This window comes from Schistocerca serialis, chromosome 2 (genome assembly GCF_023864345.2).
Source record: "Schistocerca serialis cubense isolate TAMUIC-IGC-003099 chromosome 2, iqSchSeri2.2, whole genome shotgun sequence".
Lineage (NCBI taxonomy): Eukaryota > Metazoa > Arthropoda > Insecta > Orthoptera > Acrididae > Schistocerca > Schistocerca serialis.
The window spans coordinates 347,037,078-347,064,494 of NC_064639.1; the positions used below are offsets into that span (position 1 = coordinate 347,037,078).

The 27,417-nt window shown below is 42.2% G+C and overlaps 2 protein-coding genes across 3 annotated transcripts in view; both read right to left on the reverse strand.

Annotated features, from left to right (window-relative positions):
• The window catches only part of LOC126457150 (glutathione S-transferase D5-like), a 45,627-nt gene extending 27,017 nt beyond the window's left edge, over positions 1–18,610 (reverse strand). Inside the window, exon 1 of one of the 2 annotated variants that reach the window (XM_050093221.1) lies at positions 18,521–18,610. Coding sequence is in view for 1 of the 2 variants with exons in the window: in XM_050093220.1 (XP_049949177.1) it covers positions 13,284–13,307 (24 nt within the window). In the remaining variant the exon portion in view is untranslated. Of the gene's footprint in view, positions 1–13,283; positions 13,324–18,520 lie in introns of those variants that run through there. The other variant, XM_050093220.1, reaches the window with a different exon arrangement.
• Positions 1–25,837, reverse strand: part of LOC126457151 (glutathione S-transferase D7-like) — a 137,481-nt gene extending 111,644 nt beyond the window's left edge. Inside the window, exon 1 of the mRNA XM_050093223.1 lies at positions 25,795–25,837. The gene's annotated coding sequence lies outside the window, so the exon portion shown is untranslated. The remainder of the gene's footprint in view (positions 1–25,794) is intronic.
• Between the last annotated feature and the right edge of the window lie 1,580 nt (positions 25,838–27,417).

The window sequence follows — 27,417 nt, forward strand, 5'->3', positions numbered from 1 at the left end:
TGGGCTAGAATTATCGTACGTTTAAACATATTGTTGTGCTTACTTATTAGTAGGTGCTCTCTTATCACTAATCTTTTAAAGTTCCTGTACTTCAGGTGACGCTGATGCTCCACACACGGTGGGCAACAGTTCATATGGATTAATCTACGTAACTGCTGCAATACTAGCAAGGGATGTTGTAAAATCCCTGGCGCTCTCAAGGCGAGGGTAGTTTAAACAGAAAGTGACATTTCCATAATTTTCCCGGGCGGGTGCAACACCGGTCTGATTCCTTACCTGTTTAGACCTCTAATTAGCTATCGTACTGTTGAAACTTCCTGGCAGATTAAAACTGCGTACGGAGCCAGAGTCGAACTCGGTACTGGCCGAAGTACAGCTATGAGAATGGCTCGTCCGTTGGGATGGGATAGCTCAGTTGGTAGAGCACTTCCCTGCGAAAGGCAAAGGTCCCGAGTTCAAGTCTCGGACCGGCACGCAGTTTCAAACTGCCAGGACGTTTTATATCAGCGCACACTCCGCTGCAGAGTGAAAATTTCATTACCTTACTATTCTTACACTGCAGAATCAAAGCTGCGCTATGTGTTTACCTGAAACTTTTTATCTAAGCGAGATCTTTTTGTCTGTAGCGAAAGACTTCGTAGTCACAACAAGAATGCTACTCACAAGTTTTGAGAGAACCTCTATATCAACAAGGCTGCTGAAATCAAGAAGCGCTAAGAAACTGCAAACTGCTACCGCTGATTGGGAACGTGAATCACAACGGACAGTCATGTGGAAACCAAACACTCGCGACAACGGGTTCGTAAAATTGCTCCAGTCAAAAGTAATCACTACTCGAATTAAGACATGTATCTCAGTAGGACATGAAACGATCAATTCCTGTTTCGTGAAACACGGTCGGCCGTTGACGGATCCACAACCGTTTCCAATCTTCCACTTCCTCGTTCGACTAAAACTGATGTTCACCCATGTCTTTCCTCATGTCTCCAACGATGAAAAATACGGGTTGTGTGGAGGATGATGCAGCGTTTCCCACCAAATCGCTGAAACGAAACCTTCGATTGGCAGTCCGAGGAAGAGCGTCATCGTACAACGGGATGGTTACGTTCGGCACCCTTCCTGGATGTTTGTCCCTAGGGCGTGTTGCCATTTCTGCGAAGTGTCTTCTTAGCCCTGAGCATTGATTGTGGTTCAACGCTAGAGGAACTCGACAAGTAGAGGATCCCTGCAGTCGAAGAAGGAAGATGTGGCTTCAGTCCAGCTTCTGACTGGAACAGGGCAGTTCTTCAGTCTTATCTTAACCCAATACTTGTTGACATGGCAGCACAAAATACACGAACTCTTAGAAGTAATGTGTGTTTTAACCGATTTTTTTAGAAAAATTGCTCCTGTATTTATCTTGCTAGTAAATATACTCTCAAAAGTGATAATCCACTCTCAAAAGTGTTTTGAGGGAATAATGGGCTTAAAAGCCCAGGTGTCATTATAACAATCTTCAAAAAATTTCTAAGCATTTGGCGTGCAATCGATGTTAATAAATTCCAAACTAGAATTGAGTTACGTACAAATCAAGAAATACTTGGATCAGCCCCGTGTGTCTCGAGGGCCCCAATATTGTTCTAGATACTTTGTGACGACTGCAACATATAGAGGATTATAAGAAATTTTTAGAGTTTATTGTGATCTCGTGGAGTATCTTTCCGTACTGCAGGGGCTATGCATCGCGTGAGGTGGATAGTGAAAGTCTCTTACTAACTAAAAATGTTCGTGTTTCATGAATTTGAATTATCACTATATGAAGAGAAAGTAGTTTGTCAGACTAAGAGCAGCCGACCAGTTGCAAAGGATAAAGTAATCTTTACCTAGGTTTCAATAGATATAAATCTATCTTCTTCAGAAGACGGCAGTATTATAACAACATGAAGTGATATGTCCTTATCGTTGAGGCAAACATCTGCATAGTTACATTAATCATATAAAATATAGCCCTGAAAACAGGGTTTGTCAGACAAATAAAATAGGTACATAGAAGTTGCAGAGCGCTTAGGCGCTTAGGCGCTTAGGCGCTCTGCAACTTCTATGTACAAATACCCGTGTCTGACTGCCACAACTCTCTTGCTACAATTATAATATCCTTAATTGAACGTAATAGCATTCCCGTTAGTTGTGTTATCCTATCTGGATCACTCTTCTTAAGCCGGTGAATGGCTGCATTGTGTCTCAGTAGAAGATCCAAAGGACAGAGCCCCATTATTACCAACAGCGTGTCAGTGGGCGCTAGTATTGGATGCACAGTGCTTACGAGCAAAATGATGATGGGCCAGCTGCAGAGCCAGCAGGCTTAGTTTTCTGACCTTCCTAAAACGGTATGTCCTGCCCCACAGGCCATGCGACCCTCTGGCGCCACACATAGTCTTCGCATATTGCGTTTGCGTACTTCCTGCCCTACGGCTTCCTGCGTGCAAAATCTGTGTTCTCTGTCATTGGTGGCTTAGCCGTCACGCCAGCTCACGACTGCAAGCGCCGTTTACTTTGGTGGAAAGCTACTACCTTGGAGGATGTTTAACTAATGTGTGGTGGGAATGCAGCACACTAGTTTCAGAGGTGGAATTGACGTGGAGTTTGCCGTTCAGCCAGGACTGGCGATTGCGGGCTTTTGTCGGACTCAACGCCACGGGTTTTGGGTGGTTGCCGTATGGAAGGGAAGCAGTTCTTTCCTGGACTGCCGAACGCAAAACTTAGAAATTTCGTCGATGTGCTTATTTTGTGGTCTTCGCTCTAGGGTTTTTTGATCGACCTGTTGTGCAGCCACGCTGATTGCAGTATCGGCCTCCACCCAATGCAGCCATCGTCCACAGGAACAATGTCAACAGCAGTGGTAACGCACACAGCTCCGGCATTTAGGGAATTAATAGGCTGTGAAAATATCCCATCTGAAGTAGACTCAACTGTACCGAGGCTGAAATATGAATAAATTGCGCATGCTCCGTAGAGGACTATCCGGAGTGATCAATCAGTGGTGCATTCTATGCTGATTCACTTCCGATCTTTTTGGCCTCCGGTACACATTAAGCTGCACAGTATCTCACAGAGAGCAGAAGTGGTGGCCAGTCTTCCAATAATTCAGTCTTGATTTCAGTTGCACTTGAGGCTTATTATTGATGTTCAAGTAAGTAATCACTATTCATATTAAAGTATTTGATTTCAATAAATCTGTTTCTGATATCAAGACTGTATGTACTTTCAGTAGGGAAACGTAGTTTATATACCCACTCCCTGTTTTCAGATTTTGGTGGAAATGATTTAATTTTTCTAACAATTATTTGTGTGAAGTTATGCACTCAACTGGCGTTGCACGACAGTGAACAACTAAATTTTCTTACTCAAAACCCGGTGTAACGCTTTTATGTGCAGTCATCTGAAGGTGGTTGGTATTAACTCTTAACTCACGAGATGTAGCCACTCAAACCGCACCAGAATTTTCCAAGTCGCTCTCGTAGGTCAATTATGGTGGAAAGTTTTTATACAACACCTACTCTCTTTTAATCACCAACCCTACAAATTATTATTCTCACTTGCGTTATCGCCTTATTTGATTGTTGTTGACATGCGTTGTCGGCACGTGGTGGTGTCTCCTAGACTGCGCCTCGTGAACTATGCACCTGCTTTCGTCACTTCAGTAAAAAATGTTTTAGCAAGAATGTGACAATTTTACACAATCTAAGTTCGATGAAATTTTTAGTCAGTGAATGGACAATGATGTCAGTGATATAGAACGAGAAGTAGATGAAGAAGACAACGATTTTTCAACAGCCAATGATCACAATTCTGCTAGAGAAAACAACAAGACCATTCAGAGGAAGAACTTAAGGACAATGGTGGTGAGGATGTCTCTGTTTCTACAAAAAAATACTTAGTGTTAGTTAAAATTAAATGTGTTCTGAGTGTTGGTAAAGAGAGATGTAGATCTCAGTACTGAATATTACTTTTGCAGCCTTTCTTTTTCTGGCTTCCGAGCTCAGTTTTTATATGCAAGTTTAAGACCCAGAAATTAGTTTTAAGCGAAAATTTCCTTCCTACAGAAATACCATAATTTCTTAGAACGTAAAATTCAGGTCTCTAACAGTTCGTTTTCTGTACTAGCGAAAAAGCTTCACAAAAGTATGCTATTTTTGCTTGATACAAAAATAAAATACTGTTGGCTTTATGTAGTGCAATAAAATCAACAAGGAGTATTTAAATAACACTTATATACACTCCTGGAAATTGAAATAAGAACACCGTGAATTCATTGTCCCAGGAAGGGGAAACCTTATTGACACATTCCTGGGGTCAGATACATCACATGATCACACTGACGGGGCCACAGGCACATAGACACAGGCAACAGAGCATGCACAATGTCGGCACTAGTACAGTGTATATCCACCTTTCGCAGCAATGCCGGCTGCTATTCTCCCATGGAGACGATCGTAGAGATGCTGGATGTAGTCCTGTGGAACGGCTTGCCATGCCATTTCCACCTGGCGCCTCAGTTGGACCAGCGTTCGTGCTGGACGTGCAGACCGCGTGAGACGACGCTTCATCCAGTCCCAAACATGCTCAATGGGGGACAGATCCGGAGATCTTGCTGGCCAGGGTAGTTGACTTACACCTTCTAGAGCACGTTGGGTGGCACGGGATACATGCGGACGTGCATTGTCCTGTTGGAACAGCAAGTTCCCTTGCCGGTCTACGAATGGTAGAACGATGGGTTCGATGACGGTTTGGATGTACCGTGCACTATTCAGTGTCCCCTCGACGATCACCAGTGGTGTACGGCCAGTGTAGGAGATCGCTCCCCACACCATGATGCCGGCTGTTGGCCCTGTGTGCCTCGGTCGTATGCAGTCCTGATTGTGGCGCTCACCTGCACGGCGCCAAACACGCATACGACCATCATTGGCACCAAGGCAGAAGCGACTCGCATCGCTGAAGACGACACGTCTCCATTCGTCCCTCCATTCACGCCTGTCGCGACACCACTGGAGGCGGGCTGCACGATGTTGGGGCGTGAGCGGAAGACGGCCTAACGGTGTGCGGGACCGTAGCCCAGCTTCATGGAGACGGTTGCGAATGGTCTTCGCCGATACCCCAGGAGCAACAGTGTCCCTAATTTGCTGGGAAGTGGCGGTGCGGTCCCCTACGGCACTGCGTAGGATCCTACGGTCTTGGCGTGCATCCGTGCGTCGCTGCGGTCCGGTCCCAGGTCGACGGGCACGTGCACCTTCCGCCGACCACTGGCGACAACATCGATGTACTGTGGAGACCTCACGCCCCACGTGTTGAGCAATTCGGCGGTACGTCCACCCGGCCTCCCGCATGCCCACTATACGCCCTCGCTCAAAGTCCGTCAACTGCACATACGGTTCACGTCCACGCTGTCGCGGCATGCTACCAGTGTTAAAGACTGCGATGGAGCTCCGTATGCCACGGCAAACTGGCTGACACTGACGGCGGCGGTGCACAAATGCTGCGCAGCTAGCGCCATTCGACGGCCAACACCGCGGTTCCTGGTGTGTCCGCTGTGCCGTGCGTGTGATCATTGCTTGTACAGCCCTCTCGCAGTGTCCGGAGCAAGTATGGTGGGTCTGACACACCGGTGTCAAAGTGTTCTTTTTTCCATTTCCAGGAGTGTAGTTGTAACCGTAAGTGTTATATAAATTAAATTAAATTTTCAAATGATTTACACCTTAAATCTTGGTTTAAAGATAAGGGTCTCAGAGACCACACCTCGTAGTATACGTTACAGAAAAGTCACCTCGTGAATTTAGATTAATGATCTCGGCTCTGACACTGGTTTATTCAAACCAGGCATTTTCAAGCTGCCGCCTCTCCCTACATTGGAGTCTCCTTTCATCCTTTATTGATTTCTTCGAAATATTGCTGTCAAGTTGGCTATGAGGCGCATTGTGCTTGTAGCGGGATCAAACTCCTGATGCAGACTTCTTAAGCTAGCGTTGCCATGAGTTAAAGTGAACTCCCTACCACTTTCAAGTGCAAAAACCACCAGAAAACCACTAACAAAAATTAGCACTAAATTTTTTAAAAATAATTATGACAGAAAATAATTAGGAATTAGTTTCCTTTATTATTAAGTAATGAAATATTCACAATCATTAAATGAACATACAATAAATACATCAGAAAGTCAAGGTCAGGAAAATACAAAAAGTTCTGTAACAACAGCTAATTCCTCAGATCAATCATTTTTGTCCGCATCATCATCATCGCTGGTTTCAGATTGATACGATTCTTTTGTACTGATTTGTCTTACAACGTTTATTGGAATTTCATATTCGTAGCATGAATTTTCCTTCCAACCCAAAACAACAGCGCATTCTTAATATAGCAGTTAAAAGATTTAACTTCATTCTATTCCTCTGGTTGTTTTTTTATTACATTCATACTGCTAACTAGTATCTCAACATCGGCATTGGAATGAGGCAGTATCAGAAGAGTTATCGCAAAAATCGCTAATTCCTGAAATTTGGATTCCCCTTGTGCATCTTTGAAATGCAATACTTCATTCCCAAATTATTTGTGAGTTTGGTTGCGTTCCAGCTCAACAAATGAATTTGTCGCCACTTATCATCAATTCTTGCTATAAATTGTACACTTTTATTGAACTGAGCCATTATATCAGAGACAGTTTCTTTATTGTGATTAAGTGCTTGTTTTTCAACAACGTCAAATTTTCTGGTAACCTGGTTTTAATTTCTTCGATCAGACTTACTATAAATGTTATGCACCGATTACGCAACATTTCTCCGCTTCCTGTTGTAATCCTTTTCCTCTCATTTCAAAGCAACTGCTTTTCAAAGCGGAATCCCAGATAACATCTTCGATCGACGAAATCACGAACACTTTGAGTAAAAATATTAACTGTATTTGCAGGTACCGTAACTTTGCTGACAATCATATCTATCAGGTTGGTCAACTCATCAAAGGGTTCAGTGTGATCTGTATCTTTCAACTGAAAACATTATATTACTCTATTTATTTCAATTAATATTGGGTATAAAAATGACATATATGAGTAATTATCCTCGTTCGCATGCACAGCGTGCAATAACTCTGCCATGTGACACCTTTCCCGCACTTTAGCTACGGAAAAATGTGTTTTTAGCTCAGACAAGTGTGTGTATATTTTTAATACAGCGGATCCTACTGATAACCCACCTTCTCTGGCACGCTTGAACTATTTTTAACGGTTTCTGTCCATCGTTGATGGTTTTGTATAGCTCCTTATAAAGAGACTGTCTGAAGAGGAGCGACTAAACTAATCTTACGTCTCTTCAGTTAAAAATTCCAAATTTCTCTAAAAATCTTTTGCAGCAGCTGAAACAGCCAGTTGCAAGGAATGGCACAAGCAGCGTACTAAAATCAAGTGTGGTTCCTCTTCTTTCGATTTCGTAAATACTCCATTATTTACTCCAACCATGACAGAGGCATTGCTGTATCAATGCCCATTAAATTTTCAAGTAGCAAAGCGAATCGTTGAAGTGTCTTCTTTATAGCAGAGACTATTGCTTCAGCATAACTCTCGTGCTGTTCAGCAAGGTCAAGGTATGTAGACGCTATTTTTTTGTAATTTACTGTAATAAACTACAATCAATTGCAAGTATTTACAGGGTGTTACAAAAAGGTACGGCCAAACTTTCAGGAAACATTCCTCACACACAAAGAAAGAAAATATGTTATGTGGACATGGGTCCGGAAACGCTTAATTTCCATGTTAGAGCTCATTTTATTACTTCTCTTCAAATCACATTAATCATGGAATGGAAACACACAGCAACAGAACATACCAGCGTGACTTCAAACACTTTGTTACAGGAAATGTTCAAAATGTCCTTCGTTAGCGAGGATACATGCATCCACCCTCCGTCGCATGGAATCCCTGATGCGCTGATATAGCCCTGGAGAATGGCGTATTGTATCACAGCCGTCCACAATACGAGCACGAAGAGTCTCTACATTTGGTACCGGGGTTGTGTAGGCAAGAGCTTTCAAATGACACCATAAATGGAAGTCAAGTGGGTTGAGGTCAGGAGAGCGTGGAGGCCATGGAATTGGTCCGCCTCTAGCAATCCATCGGTCACCGCATCTGTTGTTGAGAAGCGTACGAACACTTCGACTGAAATGTGCAGGAGCTCCATCGTGCATGAACCACATGTTGTGTCGTACTTGTAAAGGTACATGTTCTAGCAGCACAGGTACAGTATCCTCATCCGTAAAGAGAACATTTGCACTGAAATGAGGATTGACACATTGTTCGATGAACCATTCGCAGAAGTGTACCCGTGGAGGCCAATCAGCTGCTGATAGTGCGTGCACACGCTGTACATGGTACGGAAACAACTGGTTCTCCCGTAGCACTCTCCATACAGTGACGTGGTCAACGTTACCTTGTACAGCAGCAACTTCTCTGACGCTCACATTAGGGTTATCGTCAACTGCACGAAGAATTGCCTCGTCCATTGCAGGTGTTCTCGTCGTTCTAGGTCTTCCCCAGTAATAGGCTGGAATGTTCCGTGCTCCCTAAGACGCCGATCAATTGCTTCGAACGTCTTCCTGCCGGGACACCTTCGTTCTGGAAATCTGTCTCGATACAAACGTACCGCGCCACGGCTATTGCCCCGTGCTAATCCATACATCAAATGGGCATCTGCCAACTCCGCATTTGTAAACATCGCACTGACTGCAAAACCACGTTCGTGATGAACATTAACCTGTTGATGCTACGTACTGATGTGCTTGATGCTAGTACTATAGAGCAATGAGTCGCATGTCAACACAAGCACCGAAGTCAACATTACCTTCCTTCAATTGGGCCAACTGGCGGTGAATCGAGGAAGTACAGTACATATTGACGAAACTAAAATGAGCTCTAACATGGAAATTAAGCGTTTCCGGACACATGTCCGCATAACATCTTTTCTTTATTTGTGTGTGAGGAACGTTTCCTCAAAGTTTGGCCGTAGCTTTTTGTAACACCCTGTATATACAGCAATATCAGTAGATTCATCAATTAATAAGCTAAGTGGTTGATCTTTGCAATTTTGTTTTAGATTGTCAGTGAAATTCGGCGCTAACACATTTTTTTATAACTGAGGTGCATTAAGTTCGGTGCAGCTGAACTTTTTCGATATCTTTTTCATGACTGTGATTATCTCTCCCAAATGGTCGACTACACGTATACCGGTATGCATGGCTGTGAATAATGCAAGTCTTGCTCCTTCCTTATTTGTTTATTCCCAGTGGCTCTGATTCAAAAGTAATTCTAGGCTGCATAGTTCTAACCTGCAACAATGTACTTAGTCGTGAGTGGTAGAAGATGTAAAACCGATCAGTGAATGACTAATCAATTAAAAAAATGTTGCTTACCTTTTTATTTTGTAGATACTTCTTTGGCATCCCATAAGACTTCAAATCTCCGTAGTGACTCGTTAAAACTATGCCACAAAATTTGTACTTCGCTCCCTGACCCATAGTATTTTCAACAACTTGAAGCCAATCTTTTAAATATGAGTCCTGAAGCCTAGAATTCCGACACTTTCGCGAGTATTGGGGTTTCAGCAGTTATACACATACGAAGTGGTGAAATAATCACAATTGTATATTGTACACCACGAACGACGAATCGAGATACTTTTTCTGCGTAACTGACGTGACGCACCCTGCGTGAGCCAAGAAGCACTCAGTGGTTATTCGAAGCGACATTGAAATAGGTGAGCATCCAGTGTTTGAAACCGGTTGCTGAACTCCCTGTACCTGCGCAAGCCGCCTTCGCTCGTGAAATGAACTATAACTAGGTGCTACTAAATACTGTCCATTCTATAGGTAATCCCCGCATGTAGTCTATAGAGTGTGACTGATCGTTTCATGTTGTTGTGACTTGGGAAGACAGCCAAGTCACTAGGAGAGGAAGCCGAAAGGCAAGCGTTTAAGCTCACGCAGGATGGCGTGAGGTCTGGAACAGGTCAGGGATATGAGACTAGCAAAAATAGTACGTATCTGTTGGAATACTTAACTTTAATCCATAATTGGTAAACATCGGTCTGACGGTACATGCATCACAAGATAAATAGCAAATGATAATGGCGCCTTGCTAGGTCGTAGCAAATGATGTAGCTGAAAGCTATGCTAACTATCGTCTCGGCAAATGAGAGAGTAATTTGTCAGTGAACCATCGTTAGCAAAGTCAGCTGTACAACTGGGCGAGTGCTAGGAAGTCTCTCTAGACCTGCCGTGTGGCGGCGCTCGGTCTGCAATCACTGACAGTGGCGACACGCGGGTCCGACGTATACTAACGGACCGCGGCCGATTTAAAGGCTTCCACCTAGCAAGTGTGGTGTCTGGCGGTGACACCAAACATGTCATATTGTAAATCATCAGTTTTATCTTCGCAGGAAAAGTTAAGTACTCCTGAAACCAAATAAAGTAGAAATAACATATTTTGAATCATATTAATAGCTTTGTGATTGAGAGATGGCATTTTCACTAACTGAAATTGAATTACCAAACCGCTATAAAACCCACCAGCCACTAGAATCAATAGTTCGCCACTGAAAGGAGGGTAGAAACCACCAGTTTTAGTGGAAACTCTACTAAGTTAGCAACACTGAGTCAACATTAGCTAAAAGTAGCGCTCTGTGGAGGACTGTTTGGTTTCACAAAATGGCACGTGCGGTATCACGTGCCTTAAAGCTTTGCCGTCTTCACAACGAAATGACATCCACGATTATGATACGCCATTTGCTAGTACTGAAAAAAAATGTAGCCTGGGTAAGAAAGTTTAACGAGTTAGAGTACGAGGGCTATTCAGAAAGTAGGGAACGTTTCCGTCTGACGCCGCTAGGCGGGCGCCGATTGCGTATATTTTGTTGTGTTAGTGCTCGGCAACTCAGTCGGCATCCATCCGAGACAGCGGGAACGTGTCTGCGCGTCTGGCTTTTTCGATATACGAATTTGAAATGTGCATTGCAATGTAAAATCCCGCCAGTTGTGAGGTGCGGTCTGTGATACGGTTTTTGTCAGCAAAAACCTAAAACCTATAGAAATTTATTGTTAATTGTATGGAAACAACGTAATGAGTGAATGTTCCGTCAGGAAATGGTGCATTCGGTTTAAAAATGGCCGAGCCAACGTTCATGATCATGAGAAGAGTGGACGCCTGAGCATTGTGACTGACGATCTTGTCGCTAAAATTGATGAAACGATTCCTGAAAACCGCCGCTTCACAATAGTAGAGCTTTCGCTTTCTTTCCACAAGTCTCACGGACTTTGTTGTTTGAAATTGTCACTCAAAAGCTAGGCTACCACAAATTTTATTCACGATGGGTGCCCATAATGCTTACAGAGCACCATAAATAACAGCAAAAGGGGGCAACATAATGATTCATTACTGGATCGAATCATAACCAGTGACGAGACTTGAGTGAAACATGTCAGTTGAGAGACAAAATCACAGTCCATGGAGTGGGACCACACAAGGTCCCCCCAAAAAGCAAGAAGATTTTTGCAAACCTTGTCAACAAAGAAGTTCATGGCGACAATGTTTTGGGATAGGCAAGGTGAGCTTCTTATTGATTTTCTCGAATATAGAGCAACCATATATTCTGCCCAGTACTGTAAAAATTTGCACGGCCTTAGAAGAGCAGTTCAAAACAAATGCCGAGGAAAGCTGAAGTCCAGAATTTTGTTTTTGCACGACAATGCCCGACCTCACACGGCAAACCGCACTGAAGAACTCCTTAATTCATTCAAATGGGAAATTTTCCCCTCATCCGCCCTACAGCCCCGATCTTGCACCAAGCGACTTGTTTCCTAAGATGAAGAAGTGGCTTGCAACGCAACGCTTTTGTGACGACGCGGAACTCCAGGCGGGCGTGACTCACTGACTGAAGTCTCAGGCCAGAGGCGATTCTAAACGTCGGTCAAGGGGCCCATCTATGGGCCGGGGGGGGGGGGGGGTTGGGGGAATGGAATATCGCTTAACAAATGAGAGTTTGGGTCCTCTAGCGACAAATTCGTAAAATTTAGTGTTGCTTAAAGTAGTTTATGGTAACTGTTTTGGAGTTCAGGGTAAAAAATGTGTTTTAATAAATAATAAGACGCCTATTTTAAGCTAAATGATATTTATTGGTTTAGATAGTAAGCTATTTTCCACTTTTATTCTTTTGTTAAAATGTGTTTGAAACACATTGTAACCTATACTGCTACATAATTATTAAAAAAAAAATTACTGAATCCGTGGGAGCAATATATTCGCTGATTTATGAAGTAATTTTATCCATTGTAATATGATACTCCATGGGGTGGGGGTGGGGGGACGCTGTAGCACCCATAGCCCCCCCCCCCCTTCCCACCGCCCCTGTCTCAGTCGGCAGAATTTTATGACGATGGTCTTTCAAAGCTTGTCCACCGCTATAAGTGCCTCAATGTGTTTGGTGACTATGTGGAGAAGTAGTATGTCAGTCCCTCTTTCAGATGTATATTATAAAATGTATTTCTTGTACTTAGTTTTTTTAATGCCAAAACGTTCCCTTCTGAATATCCCTCGTATTATGTTTATTTAACACCAAGGGAACGCTTCTGCCGGGTCCTGTGGCGCTGGGCCTGGGGTGCCAAGCTTAGAGGGGCGTGTCCAAGTGTAAGCTTTGTGTACATTGCGTTTCACAATTATTAGCGATATCTTCCGTGGGCGAAAGTGTGCGAGATAAAAGAGGAGAGGCGAGGCGTCAAAATGATAAATCACTTGTATGGAAAAATGTTCTCGGACCGGCTCTGCCGTTATTGAAAGTGTGAAGTTATCATTATACATGGACTAAGTTCTTGGAAACAGAAACTATCAATTTCATCAAAAATATACGGGAAACGTGGGAACGTGACATGATACGTGCTAACGTGAAAACATTGTGAAGTGGGTGAGACAGGCGGAAGGAAAGTCAAATGGTTGGTTTTATGAGAAAGGATGCATGTTAATGTCTTATACCTAAAAGTGTTTTGCAAAACGAGAAACATTGTATAATATTCTAGAATGATTGCACAAAACGCTGTTTAAATGAAAGTCAAAACGCGTCTTTGTTAAAAATACCCAGCATTACAGCATACTAAATAACAGTTTCGTTTTTTGCAAACAAACAAATAATAGTTGTACCTCTACTAACTTTATCACCTTCTATTATGTTACGTGATGTCACAAACAAAAGAACACACAACATCGTGGTGAATCGTACCTGTATGCAGACGCTACGACCCATGCTGTGACCTGCAACGCCGCGGACGGACTGCTAAGTCATACGCTTAGATCGTTCCTCGTGTCCACGGCCAGGGGCACGTGCGCTGCTGCCGAGTCGTCGGTTGCGCAACTCAGTGCAGTGTGGAACATAACAAACCAAAAGAATGAATGTTATCGCTCAAGAATTTTATTATTTTTTTCGTGCAAACGTCTATTCGCTCGTCGGTCAAACTTTCTTGTTAGGCAAAATACCATCAGAATAGTTACGAAACTAATAATGTGGAAACAATAATTGAGCCCACAAGGGATAGAGCATGTCGGTACGTATTTGTCGCGCAGTGTTTATTTTGACTGTGACGTTATCGTACCAGTTTTAGCGCATGAGCGATGGTTACGAATTAAAACCCGCGTCATGTAGGAGGGCGGGCACGTTAACCACTCGCAGCCAATAAGATTCACTCTCTTCCCGAGCGGCTAGCAGGGAGTTAACAGCGAGACGGCGAGAATCTGTCTCCTGCATGCTGCACTGTTTGTCGTACTCCGCGACAACCGAATTATTCATTCAACACTTTGTCGTATTTTTTCCCCTTGTAGCAATATAGCTGAAAATGTGCGTCTGTAAATATTTTAGTGCCATTAAAGGAAAAAGTCAGGTGACGGCAATAAGCATGAAGTGCTTCACAAGTTGACGTTGGGGATTATTTACCGCATTTATAACTTTTTCAAACATGGATTTAAAAGGAGGAGTCGTACTACTGGCATTTGAAGGCACAAGAACGGACTGCAGAAGCATGTGGTGTCCGCAAGGGTACTGTAGGAAGAACTGTAAACGAAAGTGTCAGAGCTGCATAAACCGTAGCAAAAGTTCGTTTCGTGTCTCCTGGAAAGCATCGAAATCGCAAGAAACCTGTAACACTAATGAATGGTTTTGACAACGATCGTTAATACCCAACATCACAAAAACTAGTTCTAATTATTCATGATAATATTGGCTTCAAAGGTAGAGCTTCGTCAGTGTAAGAATTATGGAAGGTATTGGTTTCAAATGTGTTACGAAGAGAATTTTTAGTTGAAAGAAGTGTCATAGGTGAAGAACGAACCACATCCCCTATAAAAATGCACGATACAAGAAGAGGAGGTACAACAACAGTGAATTACCATGATGAAACGAGGGGTGCTCAGTATGTAAGTAGGCTGTTTAGGTTGTTATGTTGGTAACGCCACGTAGCGCTATGAAAATCACTGGCTGTGCTGTGTGCAGTCTGTGGCTAATTTGCATTGTTGTCTGCCATTGTAGTGTTGGGCAGCTGGATGTTAACAGTGCGTAGCGTTGCGCAGTTGGAGGTGAGCCGCCAGCAGTAGTGGATGTGGGGAGAGAAATGGCGGAGTTTTGAAATTTGTAAGACTGGATGCCATGAACCGCTTTATATATTATGACTATTAAGGTAAATACATTGTTTGTTCTTTATCATAATCTTTCATTTGCTAACTATACCTATCAGTAGTTAGTGCCTTCAGTAGTTTGAATCTTTTATTTAGCTGGCAGTAGTGGCGCTCGCTGTATTGCAGTAGTTCGAGTAAAGTAACGAAGATTTTTGTGAGGTAAGTGATTTGTGAAAGGTATAGGTTAATGTTAGTCAGGCCCATTCTTTTGTAGGGATTAATGAAAGTGAGATTGCGTTGCGCTAAAAAATACTGTGTGTCAGTTTAAGCACAGTCATGTATAATTGTTCTAAGAGGACGTTTCAAGTATCATTCCAGTTAGACATGGTAGAAAGTGAATGATGCTAAGGGTGGTTTTAAATTTCCCATAGGAATAGGTTCTTGGATGATTGTTCTGCATGCCGACTCTTCTTTTAGTTTTGTTCCTGAGAGTAATCTTGTATTTAGGTGTAAGAAAAACCGCAGTGACTACGATTCGGAAATGTACGTTGTCAGTTTCGTGAAATGGTTCACCGAACAAATCTTGCCATACCTTGCTTCGAAGTCGGTCATCATAATGTACCACGCTAGTTATCATACAGCTGTTACCGATAAAACACGAGGTACAAACATCATGAAAGCTGATACCTTGCTCTGGCTTAAAAATAAAAATACTTCGCACAGAATAAAGCAGACTCGTACCGCATTCCTGCAGCTCATTAATTTATGTAAGTTACACGACAGAAAGTGCAGACTTGATTTTCTTGCACGTGAATGTGGACACACAGTTTTGCGTTTACCCACATATCAGTGTCAGTATAATCCCATGGAATTCATTTGGGCAAAGATTAAAAGCAAATGATTCAAGAAAGTAGAAACAGAATCTCTTCTGCTTGAAGCAATAGACGGCACACCCCCTTCAGCGGGCGCTCAGTCTGTGCAGCGTGCTGGAAAGCTTCAGGAAAAGGCTTTGATAGCGAGGTGATGGATATAGGTTTTTACCCTATCATCGTAAATTTATAGTCAGATGGTTCGGACACAGACTCAGATCTGAGAGACTATGGTATTGCGATGTAGACTTTGGAACAAAGTAAAGTAATAATATTTCTTGATTTTAAAGACCCATTGTTTAAAAATGTGTTAGTCAACATATTAGTTGCATATGTAGTAAAGGAGAACTTCCTAGCCTTTATTGACTATAATGTGAAATCCCATGTAGTATGCGGACTGTAATAATCAACATCTTGTCCAAGGACAAAAGCCTTTCTCAGCGTCTTGTTGCTCTAACAACATGCGAGTATGCGGTCGGAGAAATTCTTCAAAAACTCCCACAAGAAAATGTCTCTCATTTTCAAAGCACGAATTGGAGAAGACCTTAGAATAGGGTGTCCATTCGTCCCGTTTTTCCCGGGACAGTCCCGTTTTTTACCAACATGTCCCGCTGTCCCGAAAGTGTTTTTGGGGACGCTCAAACGTCCCGTTTTTTTATGATTCCGCTTGGCTAGAGTATTTTACGCTACTTGGTATTAACTGCGCAATTATTTACACTAGGAAGCGTGTGATGACTTTCAGCATACCCGAAACATGTACCGAACTGTCAAAAATCGCAAGTAATTTTAAACGCACTATAGGTTACGAATAATAACGAAGATTCTTGTCTTCTAAATCGAGCCAATGAATCCGTCCTTTCGGTCCAGAGATAGTCTACACCACTGATACTTGCTCTCTGTTTTGGACTGTGCAATCACTGTTTCATTATGCCAAAACGAAAGTGTAGTTTTAACAGTGATATAAAAAGCGAGTTTCCTTTTATCGCTGGTAGTGGAGACACTGTAGAATGTACGTTGTGCAGATCAAAATTTGCTATTGGTCATGGTGGAAGGTCTGACATTGTGAATCGCATTAAGACGAAGAAGCATCGCATGAGTGATCAAACGAGAAGAGCAAATAAACGTGTAAGTGACTACTATGTAAACTTAAAATCAGTAATAGAAATGGATAGGCAGTTGGCAGCACAAGAAGCTACGTTTGCATACCACAGTGCAATGTATAACCATAGCTTTAAGTCAATGGACTGTACTACAGCAGTTGTTAGAAAACTTTTCAATCCTAAATTCAGATGTGGACACACAAAATGTAATGCAATCATTTCAAATGTTATTGCACCGTATGCAGCTCAGCAGGCTTTAAATGAACTGAAAAGTGGTCGATTCCTGTCTGATACATCGAATCATCTGGATTTGAAGTTGGTTCCTCTCCTTATCAGGTATTTTCACCCTGAAAATGGCATCAAGGTGAAAGTGCTCGAATTGTTTAATTTAGCTGGAGAAACTTCAGATTTACTTCAGGAGTATGTGCTGGAGGTTTTAAAGAAATATGATCTTGAGGGAAAGGTGATTGCAGTTTCTTCAGACAACACTAACACGAATTTTGGTGGTAAGCAGAGGAAAGGAAAAAAAAATTTGTTCTATAAACTGCAGCAGAACACAGTGAGTAATATACTAGGTGTTGATTGTCCAGCACATGTGGTGCACAATTCCTTACAAACTGGCTCAGATTGCCTACCCATCGACTACCAATTAATTGCAAACAAAATCTACCAGCATTTCCACATATATACAGTAAGAGTTGAATCTCTGAAGTCATTCTGTAAGTTTACTGAAACTGAATACAAAACTGTACTTGGGCAGAGCAAGACAAGGTGGCTATCTCTGCTACCAGCATTGGAAAGAATTGTAGAGATATTTCCGGCTTTGAAATCATATTTCATTTCCCTTGATAAGTGTCATGTTATCCTTAGACAACTCTTTGATAACCCTGTGTCTATTGTTCTTCTACTGTTTCTTGTTAGCCAGCTAAAACCTTTCTCCACAACAATTAAATGTATTGAGAAACAAGAAATCACAATCGTGGAAGTTTATCAAGAAATAAACGAATTATTGGGCAAATTACAATGTATAAAATCTGAAAGAGTTCTCACATCCTTTGTACATGAGACTCTAAGAAAGCTGGAAGAAGAGGGTGAAATTACTGTATAACAATTTCATATTTATGCTGACATCTTCTATGACTCTTGCATTTAGTATATTAAAGAATGGTGTTTACCATTTCTCACACCTTTCAAAGCATTTGACTGGGTTAATATTGAAAAGGAGCAGCTACAGTGGAAGGATATTCAGGACTGTTTTGTTTTTCTTAAAAGTATTGTACCAAATTTTCCTGATGAAGACGAACTGTTCAATGAATTTTCATGTGCACAGAACTTCATAAAAAGTGAAGAGGGAGACAAAGAAAGTGTTCGAGGAACGTGGTGTAAAATATTTGCTTATTTCGAAAGTAAAAACATTAACATGATTCATTTGGTGGAGTTTTGTCTGGCATTTCCTTTGCCAAATGCTGCTGTGGAACGTGTGTTTTTGGTAGTGAACTCTGTGGTCAAACGAAAAAAAAAAAACAAAACAGAATGAAAGTTGAAACAGTGAGGGCCTTGCTCATTGTCAAAACACACTTTAATGGTGTATCGTGTATTGACTTTTATGATACAATTGCAAACGATAATGCACTTCTTGATAAAGTACATAAAATTGAAAAGTACGGTGATAGTGTGGCAGAATGATTGTAAAAAGTGATTTGGGATCATCTGAGTGCACGTTGTAAAGGTAAACTTGTATGTGTATTAAATTTAGTGAATACAATATTTATGTCCCGTTTTTTCCTTCATTGTCCCAGGTTTTTCTGTAATTTATATTAAATGTCCCCTTTTTCAATGAAAATGAAATGGACACCCTACCTTAGAATGACAGAGACGGTTACCTGTCGAGATATCAGTGGTTTTCCCTGTTATCGGTCAGCATTCCCTAGAGTTACTTGCAGAGGATCGTTTGTTTGCTTTATCATTGTAATGACGAATGAGTTGGTTTACACTCATAACGCCTGTTGACAGAGAAAAATATTATGACATTCTGACCATTTGTACAACAGTTTTTTGCATTAGTCTTTTCTACTTATACTTCTTTTTATGCACAGTGATTACATTCAACTACTGTCAAAAATACTAACAATCAATCCTTACACATATTTTTAAAAATTCTATGGACCAGAAGCAGGGGGTTTGTGTTTGAAGTTTATTTTGTTGTGTATTACGTTTTTACTTATAATACAGTTCAAATCATAATAAACGGTAATTATTACAAGCTGTTTCAAAGAACTTATCGTTAGGCAGCTGTAATTTTGAGAAAAATTGTACTTGACGTCTTCTCAAAATTGTGTTAGCTATGGAGCAGTCGACGCATCGTCGTCGAGACGTGAAGTAAGATTTCTCCTAAAACAATCGATTAAAATCGGTTTTAAAATTTAGTATTTCGGCCATAGATTTGAACGTATAATGTCATGTACCGTAGGAAAATCAACACAGATCGGCAACGTGGACTTCATTAAGGGGTTGCCAGAATTTATTGCTAGTATACTGGGACGTTTCTCTAAAATTAAGTAAAAACGGCCATAATTTGATAATCATAAACCGGGACATTTCTGACACTTGTCTTAACGTTAAAAAATGATATATTTCTGCAAATTACTGCTGTAATCAATTGATTTAGTAAAATAAATAAGATATCAGATTAGAGGAAGCCGTCTGGTAGAATTTTGCACAGAGCATAACTTAATCATAGATAACACCTGCTTCAAGAATCATAAAAGAAGGTTGTATACAAGGAAGAATCCTGGAGATATTAGAAGGTATCAGATAGATTATGTAATGGTAAGACAGAGATTTAGGAACCAGGTTTTAAATTGTAAGACATTTCCAGGGGCAGATGTGGACTCTGAACACAATCTATTCGTTATTAACTGTAGATTAAAACTGAAGAAACTGGAAAAAGGTGGGAAATTAAGGAGATGGGACCTGGATAAACTGACTAAACCAGAAGTTGTACAGGGTTTCAGGGAGAGCATAAGGGAACAATTGACAGGAATGGGGGAAAGAAATACAGTAGAAGAAGAATGGGTAGCTCTGAGGGATGAAGTAGTGAAGGCAGCAGAGGATCAAGTAGGTAAAAAGACAAAGGCTAGTAGAAATACTTCGGTAACAGAAGAAATATTGAATTTAATTGATGAAAGGAGAAAATATAAAAAGGCAGTAAATGAAGCAGGCAAAAGGGAATACAAACGTCTCAAAAATGAGATCGACAGGAAGTGCAAAATGGCTAAGCAGGGATGGCTATAGGACACATGTAAGGATATAGAGGCTTATCTCACTAGGGGTAATATAGATACTGCCTACAGGAAAATTAAAGAGACATTTGGAGAAAAGAGAGTCACTTGTATGAATATCAAGAGCTCAGATGGAAACCCAGTTCTAAGCAAAGAAGGGAAATCAGAAAGGTGGAAGTAGTATGTAGAGGGTCTATACAAGGGCGATGTACTTGAGGACAATATCATGGAAATGGAAGAGGATGTAGATGAAGATTTAATGGGAGATACGATACTGCGTGAAGAGTTTGACAGAGCATTGAAAGACGTGAGTCGAAAGAAGGCCCCGGGAGTAGACAACATTCCATTAGAGCTGCTGACAGCCATGGGAGAGCCAGCCTGACAAAACTCTACCATTTGGTGAGCAACATGTATGAGACAGGCGAAATACCCTCAGACTTCAAGAAGAATATAATAATATTGAAGAGAATTGGGGAGAAGAGGAGATTGTTGCACAACTTGACTAGAAGAAGGGATCGGTTGGTAGGACATATTCTGAGGCATCAAGAGATCACCAATTTAGTATTGGAGGACAGCGTGGAGGGTAAAAATCGTAGAGGGAGACCAAGAGATGAATGCGCTAAGCAGATTCAGAAGGATGTAGGTTGCAGTAGGTACTGGGAGATGAAGAAGCTTGCACAAGATAGAGTAGCATGGAGAACTGCATCAAACCAGTCTCAGGCCTGAAGACCACAATAACAAAGACAACAATGCAACCTCCCTGTTCTCCAAGAGAGATGTCACTTTAAGTGGAATAAAACTTTCTTCTTTACAATACTGCTAGTATATTTTCCCAAAGTCGCACCTGTGTGGTTTCTAAAGTTCGAGTATTTGCTCTAAAACACGCTCAACTGACTATGTAGGAACCACAGATATACTTCCGTTAACGGATTCTGGAAGAGGGTTGTAGAAATTTAGGTGCCTTTTGTTCTAAGAGGAAGAGTGATTTAAGAGCATCATACAACCTCCGTACTCTCTCCACAGCAAGAAACAAACATAACCACCTTGATTTTGTATGTGATAACAATGCATGATACTCTATGCCCACAAACTCACAAAACTTCTTTAGAGTTTAATTATAAAGGTTACTACGTCAACACTCATAACGTCAGTGGTTTTCTTGGGAGCATTGTGAGCATGGGAGCCAACTCCTAAAAGATTTTTCAAATCGCATGGTTCAAATGGCTCTGAGCACTATGGGACTTAACGTCTGAGGTCATCAGTCCGCTAGAACTTTGAACTGCTTAAACCTAACTAAGCTAAGAACAACACACACATCGATGCCCGATGCAGTATTCGGAACCTGCAACCTTATCAGTCGCGCGGTTCCGGATTGAAGCGCCTAGAACCGCTCGGGCACCACGGTCGGCTTTGTTTGACATTTTCAGGTCCCAAAACAGCTTTCAAAAGTGTTGTTCTGCCCAATGTCACACTCTTCGCTGTGACAGAATCGTTAAAAAGATTGGAGCTTAGCCTAGATGTAAAGTCTACAGATTTAATAGACATGTGATGTTTAACGGTATGATAACACATTGTCAATTCTGCTACTGCTACAGATTGGCACTATTTTGAAGACTTTGAAATAAAAAAGTTGTCTACTTCTTTTTTGATGTGCTAGCAGAGCACATGTTTGATTTATGCATTTCGCTGCCTAAATGATCTGTAATATCTGCCCTTCCTCCATGTGAAATGGAAACATATGATTTAAATATTCCACATTCCACTCCATAGTTAAGTCTTCCTCGTTTGATGAAAGACCATTATTCTATTATTCTATATATATGTCTTGAATGGAACACTTTCGCTTTGGCATTTGGAGTTCACTTCACACACACGCAAATATGAACTAAGCACAATAAGACTCGGACAGAGAACCACGTAGCTGCAACGTGTTAATTGAATTTAATCCCAAGACAAGTGTTAATAATAGAAAGAAGCGTTACGCGCAATAAAGGCCCTTGAAAGATGCCGGCAGATGCGACAGTGAAACAAAAATCATTATTTTGCATAACAGTGGCAGTTAAAACACAAATCCACTCCAGCATGTAGGAAGAAATAGACGGTCTGAGAATATTTCCTTGGCATCACAAAACCGGGAATAAACTGGCGTCCCAAAAGCAATTTTTGGGACGCTAATTTTTTTTAAATCAGATATCGGTACTGCCCCGCAAAACCGAGCCATCTGGCAACTCTAACTTCGTTTGCCGATTACCTGATGCCACGCACCAGCAGATGCTATCAAAAATGTTGAAATGTGTGTGAATTCCTCAGGGGCCAAACTGCTGAGGTCATCGGTCCCTAGACTTACACACTACTTAAACTAACCTAATGCTAAGGACAACACCCACACCCATGCCCGAGGGAGGACTCGAACCTCCAGCGGGAGTGACCAAACGCAGATGCTATCCTCTCCACGCTTCGCTACCGCTCCGCCTCTATGCCCGGAAGCTCCATGCTACACTATGTGATCAAAAGCATCCGGACACCCCCAAAAACATACGTTTTAGGTGCATTGTGCTGCCACTTACTGCTAGGTACTCCATATCAGCAACCTCAGTAGTCATTAGACATCGTGAGACAGCAGAATGGGGCGTTCGGCAGGACTCACCGACTTCGAACGTGGGCAGGTGATTGGGTGTCACTTGTGTCATACGTCTGTACGCGAGACTTCCACACTCCTAAACATGCCTAGGTCTACTGCTTCCTATGTGATAGTGAAGTGGAAACGTGAAGGGACACGTACAGAACAAAAGCGTACAGACCGACCTCCTCTGCTGACTGAGACCGCAGACAGTTGAAGAGCGCCGTAATGTGTAATCGGCAGACATCTATCCAGACTATCACACAGGAATTCCAAACTGCATTAGGAACCACTGCAAGTACTGTGACAGTTGGGCGGGAGGTGAGAAAAGTTGGATTTCATGGTCGAGCGGCTGCTCATAAGCTACACATCACGCCGGTAAATGCCAAACGACGCCTTGTTTGGTCTAAGGAGCGTAAACATTGGACGATTGAACAGTGGAAAAACGTTGTGTGGAGTGATGAATCGCGGTACACAATGTGGCGATCTGATAGAGGGTGTGGGTATGGCGAATGCCCGGTGAACGTCATCCGCCAGTGTGTGCAGTGCCAACTGTAAAATTGGGAGGTGGTATTGTTATGGTTTGATCGTGTTTTTCATGGAGGGGTAATGCACCCCTTGTTGTTTTTCGTGGGACTATCATATCACAGGCCTAAATTGATGTTTTAAGAGCCTGCTTGCTCCTCACTGTTGAAGAGCAATTCAGGGATGGCGATTGCATCTTTCAACACGATCGAGCACCTGTGGCGGAGTGGTTACAGGACAATAACATCCATTTAATGGACTGGCCTGAACAGAGTCCTGACCGGAATGCTACAGTAGGCCTTTGGGATTTTCTGGAACGCGACTTCGTGCTAGGCCTCACCGACTGACATCGATACCTCTCCTCAGTGCAGCACTCCGTGAAGAATGGGCTGCCATTCCCCAAGAAACCTTCCAGCACCTGATTGAACGTATGCCTGTGAGAGTGTAAGCTGTCATTAAGACTAAGGGTGGGCCAACACCATACTGAATTCCAGCATTATCGATCGATAGCGCCACAAATTTCTAAGTCATTTTCTGCCTGGTGTCCGGATATTTTTGATCACATAGTGTACGTGATACGGGCTATAGTTTGGTGTCAAGCGACCCCGATCCGCTAGACGGTCAATAATATTGCACACAAATACTGTGCAATCTTATTAACGTTATCCGTAGATTGCTCAATAATGTTGTCAGCAATATTGTACGGTAATACTCTAGTTCGGAAGCTGGACAATAAATACGCTGCTGCTGTTATACTTACTGCATGCAGGAAACAAAGGTGGATGAAAAATTGTTTCAAGGAGCATCGAAGATCACTCACGAAATTTGTTGAGAGAAATGAGGGTGAACGTAGAAAATAGAAGGTTATCGTAACTTTTTGTGTGTTGTTCACTGGGAATGGTTCTCCCCATACATTCTAAAATTCCTGCGGACGCCCGTATTCCGTATCATCAAACAAGATAATACAAGAGACGTAGTTCCATCAAGTCAGTGCTTATCTATTTTGTTGCTAACCTTGTTACTGGCAATTCTTTCGAAGACCTGACATTTACAAGTGCAGTTTCACCTTCCAGTGAGTGAGACACACAGTAGTTATGGAAACGTGTCAAGCAATGATGTGTACACTGAAGGATTATATTCCGGTAAGTAATGTATACCAAGAGAAATATCAATGTATACTTTTATTACTAACTTTGCGTTAGTTAGCCAGCCGGTGTGGCCGAGCGGTTCTAGGCGCTTCAGTCTGGAACCGCGTGACCGCTACGGTTGCAGGTTCGAATCCTGCTTCGGGCATTGATGTGAGTGATATCCTTAGGTTAGTTAGGTTTAAGTAGTTCTAAGTCCTAGGGGACTGATGACCTCAGCAGTTAAGTCCCATAGTGCTCAGAGTCATTTGAACCATTTTTTGCGTTAGTTATTTAAAAAGGATTTTCTGAGCAACATATTCGATTTAACATTCTTAATCCTCCCATTTTTGTATTCCTATATCCTAACATCCCACAATGCCGGCAGGTATGTGCATTTACATAATTCGATGCGCTGTACTAATAATGGTCTTTTGTGTTGAACCCATTTACCGCACAACAGACCTAAACTAACCTAGCCTCCTTGGTCTGTATAGCAAGCGAGAGACAATAGGGACTATTGGCAATACTACCCACAGACGGCACAATATTTTCTGGTAGCGCAATATGTTTCCATAGTTTGTGGTGTTCTCAGTATTATTGCACAAACTCTCAGTCCCACTCCTAGACGGCCAGTATTATTATGTGTCCGGCAAATACTGTCAATAGTCTTCAACGCTTAATGGCCACTTGAAGTTATAAATTTGTGTCGTGTGGAACAGCGTTTAACTAGAACATTGATTCGGATGTCATTCTCAAGAGCTAGTGGAGCACTACTAGGACCCGACGTGAGACAATAAAAGCATTCGGGGAGTATAAGTGAAAATCGGTATTCAGTTCAAAATTACAAAATAATGAATGATGTCGTCTCATAGGTGTAGTAAAAATACTCGTTTAGAAAACGCATGTCAGAGGAAAACTCCCGTCTAAAGAAATCCAAAATGCCTAAATAGTCCTAGAAAACGTTTTAAAATACCGCTACTAGTCACAAAATTTGTTGACAATTAAATTATTTATTTAGTGACACGTTTCGACGATTATACTTCATCGTCAGGCTATACTGTTGTGGGCTGGGAGGCCCCATCCGGGGATGTTCGGCCGCCTATTGGAAGGAAGTCTTACTTCAGTCGACGCCACACTGGGCGACTTACGTGCCGGTGATGAGGATGAAATGATCAGGAAGACAACATGACACCCAGTCTACGAGAGGAGAAAATCTCCAACCTGGCCGGAGATCGAACCCAGGCCTGACGCATGGGATGCAAGCACGTTACCCCTCAGCTAAGCAGATGGACAGATCGGCCATTATTATCACTGTACTCCAGTGTAGCGTGTATTACAGCGTGTAATAGTGTACGTGTATTACAGCGGATGATATCAGAATAAATTACCACAGCCTCTCTGATCTTTAGCCTTTATCGCTACATTGAGAATGACGTAGATTAAATTGGGCGAATTGTCAAAAATTGGAAATATAGTGGAATGCAGTCTACCTCCATGACCTGTTATTTCGCCTCCTGTTTCCTGAGCGTCACAGCAGCTTTGATATTACCCATGCAAAAGCCTTAGAAATAGTGCAGCAGAACAGAGAGCCGTGCAGTACGTACCAGGCGTCGTCTGGGGACCGCACAACACGCTTCTGGTGCTACCACTGGCACACTGCCTCGGTTATCTCTTATCTTACAGCTCTATCTGGGCCTTGTCTCTTGATGCATCACAACCAGCCACGTATAGCATGTGTCAAGAAACTCCAGTAACGACGTGTAACAGTTCTGAAGGCGTTTTGACTTTGCGCTCCTCCTACTGGACTTCACAAAATATCAGGTGTTGCTGTCGTACGTAGACGTAGTCTTTGCCACCTTCTCAGAACTGAAATCGTATTATCGGGTAGATTTTATTTCTACGAACTTCCAAAAATTTATAATACTAGGTTTTTTCCTGCCAATGGCCTCGCCGCAATGGTAACACCGGATCGCGTTAAATCACCGACGTTAAGCGCTGTCGGGCTGGGCTGGCACTTGGATGGGTGACCATCCTGTCTGCCGAGCGCTGTTTGCAATCGGGGTACACTCAGCCCTTGTGAGGCAAACTGAGGAGCTATTTGATTGAGAAGTAGCGGCTCCGGTCTCGTTAACTGACATACAGCCAGGAGAGCGGTGTGCTGACCTCATGCCCCTCCATATCCGCATCCAACGACGCCTATGAGCTGAGGATGACACGGCGGCGGTCAATACCGTTGGGCCTTCATGGCCTGTTCGGGAGGAGTTTCTTTTAGGAGCAGTTTTTCCTTATGTTACGTAGTTCTCTTCGGGTATACTGATCAAGCGCTGAGCTAAAAAACTTTATGGCGTTCGTAACTGTTGTTTGCTTCGATAGAAGATAAAGTTTCAACAACTGCACTTACAGGATTTATGGAATGAAATGAACAGTGTAAAGAGTACTGAATGTGGGTTGAGAGTAAATCTAAGGAAGACGAAAGTAATGAGAAGTAGCAGAAATGAGAATAACGGGAAACTTTACATCAGTATCGATTGTCACGAACTAGATGAAATTAAGGAATTCTGCCACCTAGGCAGCAAAATAACCCGCGACGGACAGAGCAAGGAGGACATAAAAAGCGGACTGGCACTCGCGAAAACAGAATTCCTGCCAAGAGAAGAAAGAAATTTCTATGAATGTACGTTTGGAGCACAGCATCTATGGCAGTGAGACATGGACCGTGGAAAAATTGGAGCAGACTAGAATATAAGCTTCTGAGATGTTGTACTACAGAAGAATGTTGAAAAGTAGGTGGACTGATAAGGTAAAGAATGAGGTGGTTCTCCGGAGAATTGGCGAGGAAAGCAGCATATGGAAAACATCGACAAGAAAAAGTGACAGGATGATAGGACATCTGTTAAAACATCAGGAATAACTTTAAGAGTAGTAGAGGGAGCTCTAGAGCGTAAAAGCTATAGGAGATTGGAATTCATCCAGCAAATAACTGAGGATATAGATTGGAATACATCCAGCAAATAATTGAGGATACACATTGGAAGTGCTACCCTGAGATGTAAAGTTGGCACAGGAGAGGAATTCGTGGCAGGACACATCAAAGCAATCCGAAAAATGATGACTCAAAAATAAGAAAAAAAATGAAAACAGAATAAAAGTACCTTCCACTTACCGGGGAATCCTCATGACTCAATGAATTACGTTTAGCACAGGTGATAGTCATTAATAGACCGAAA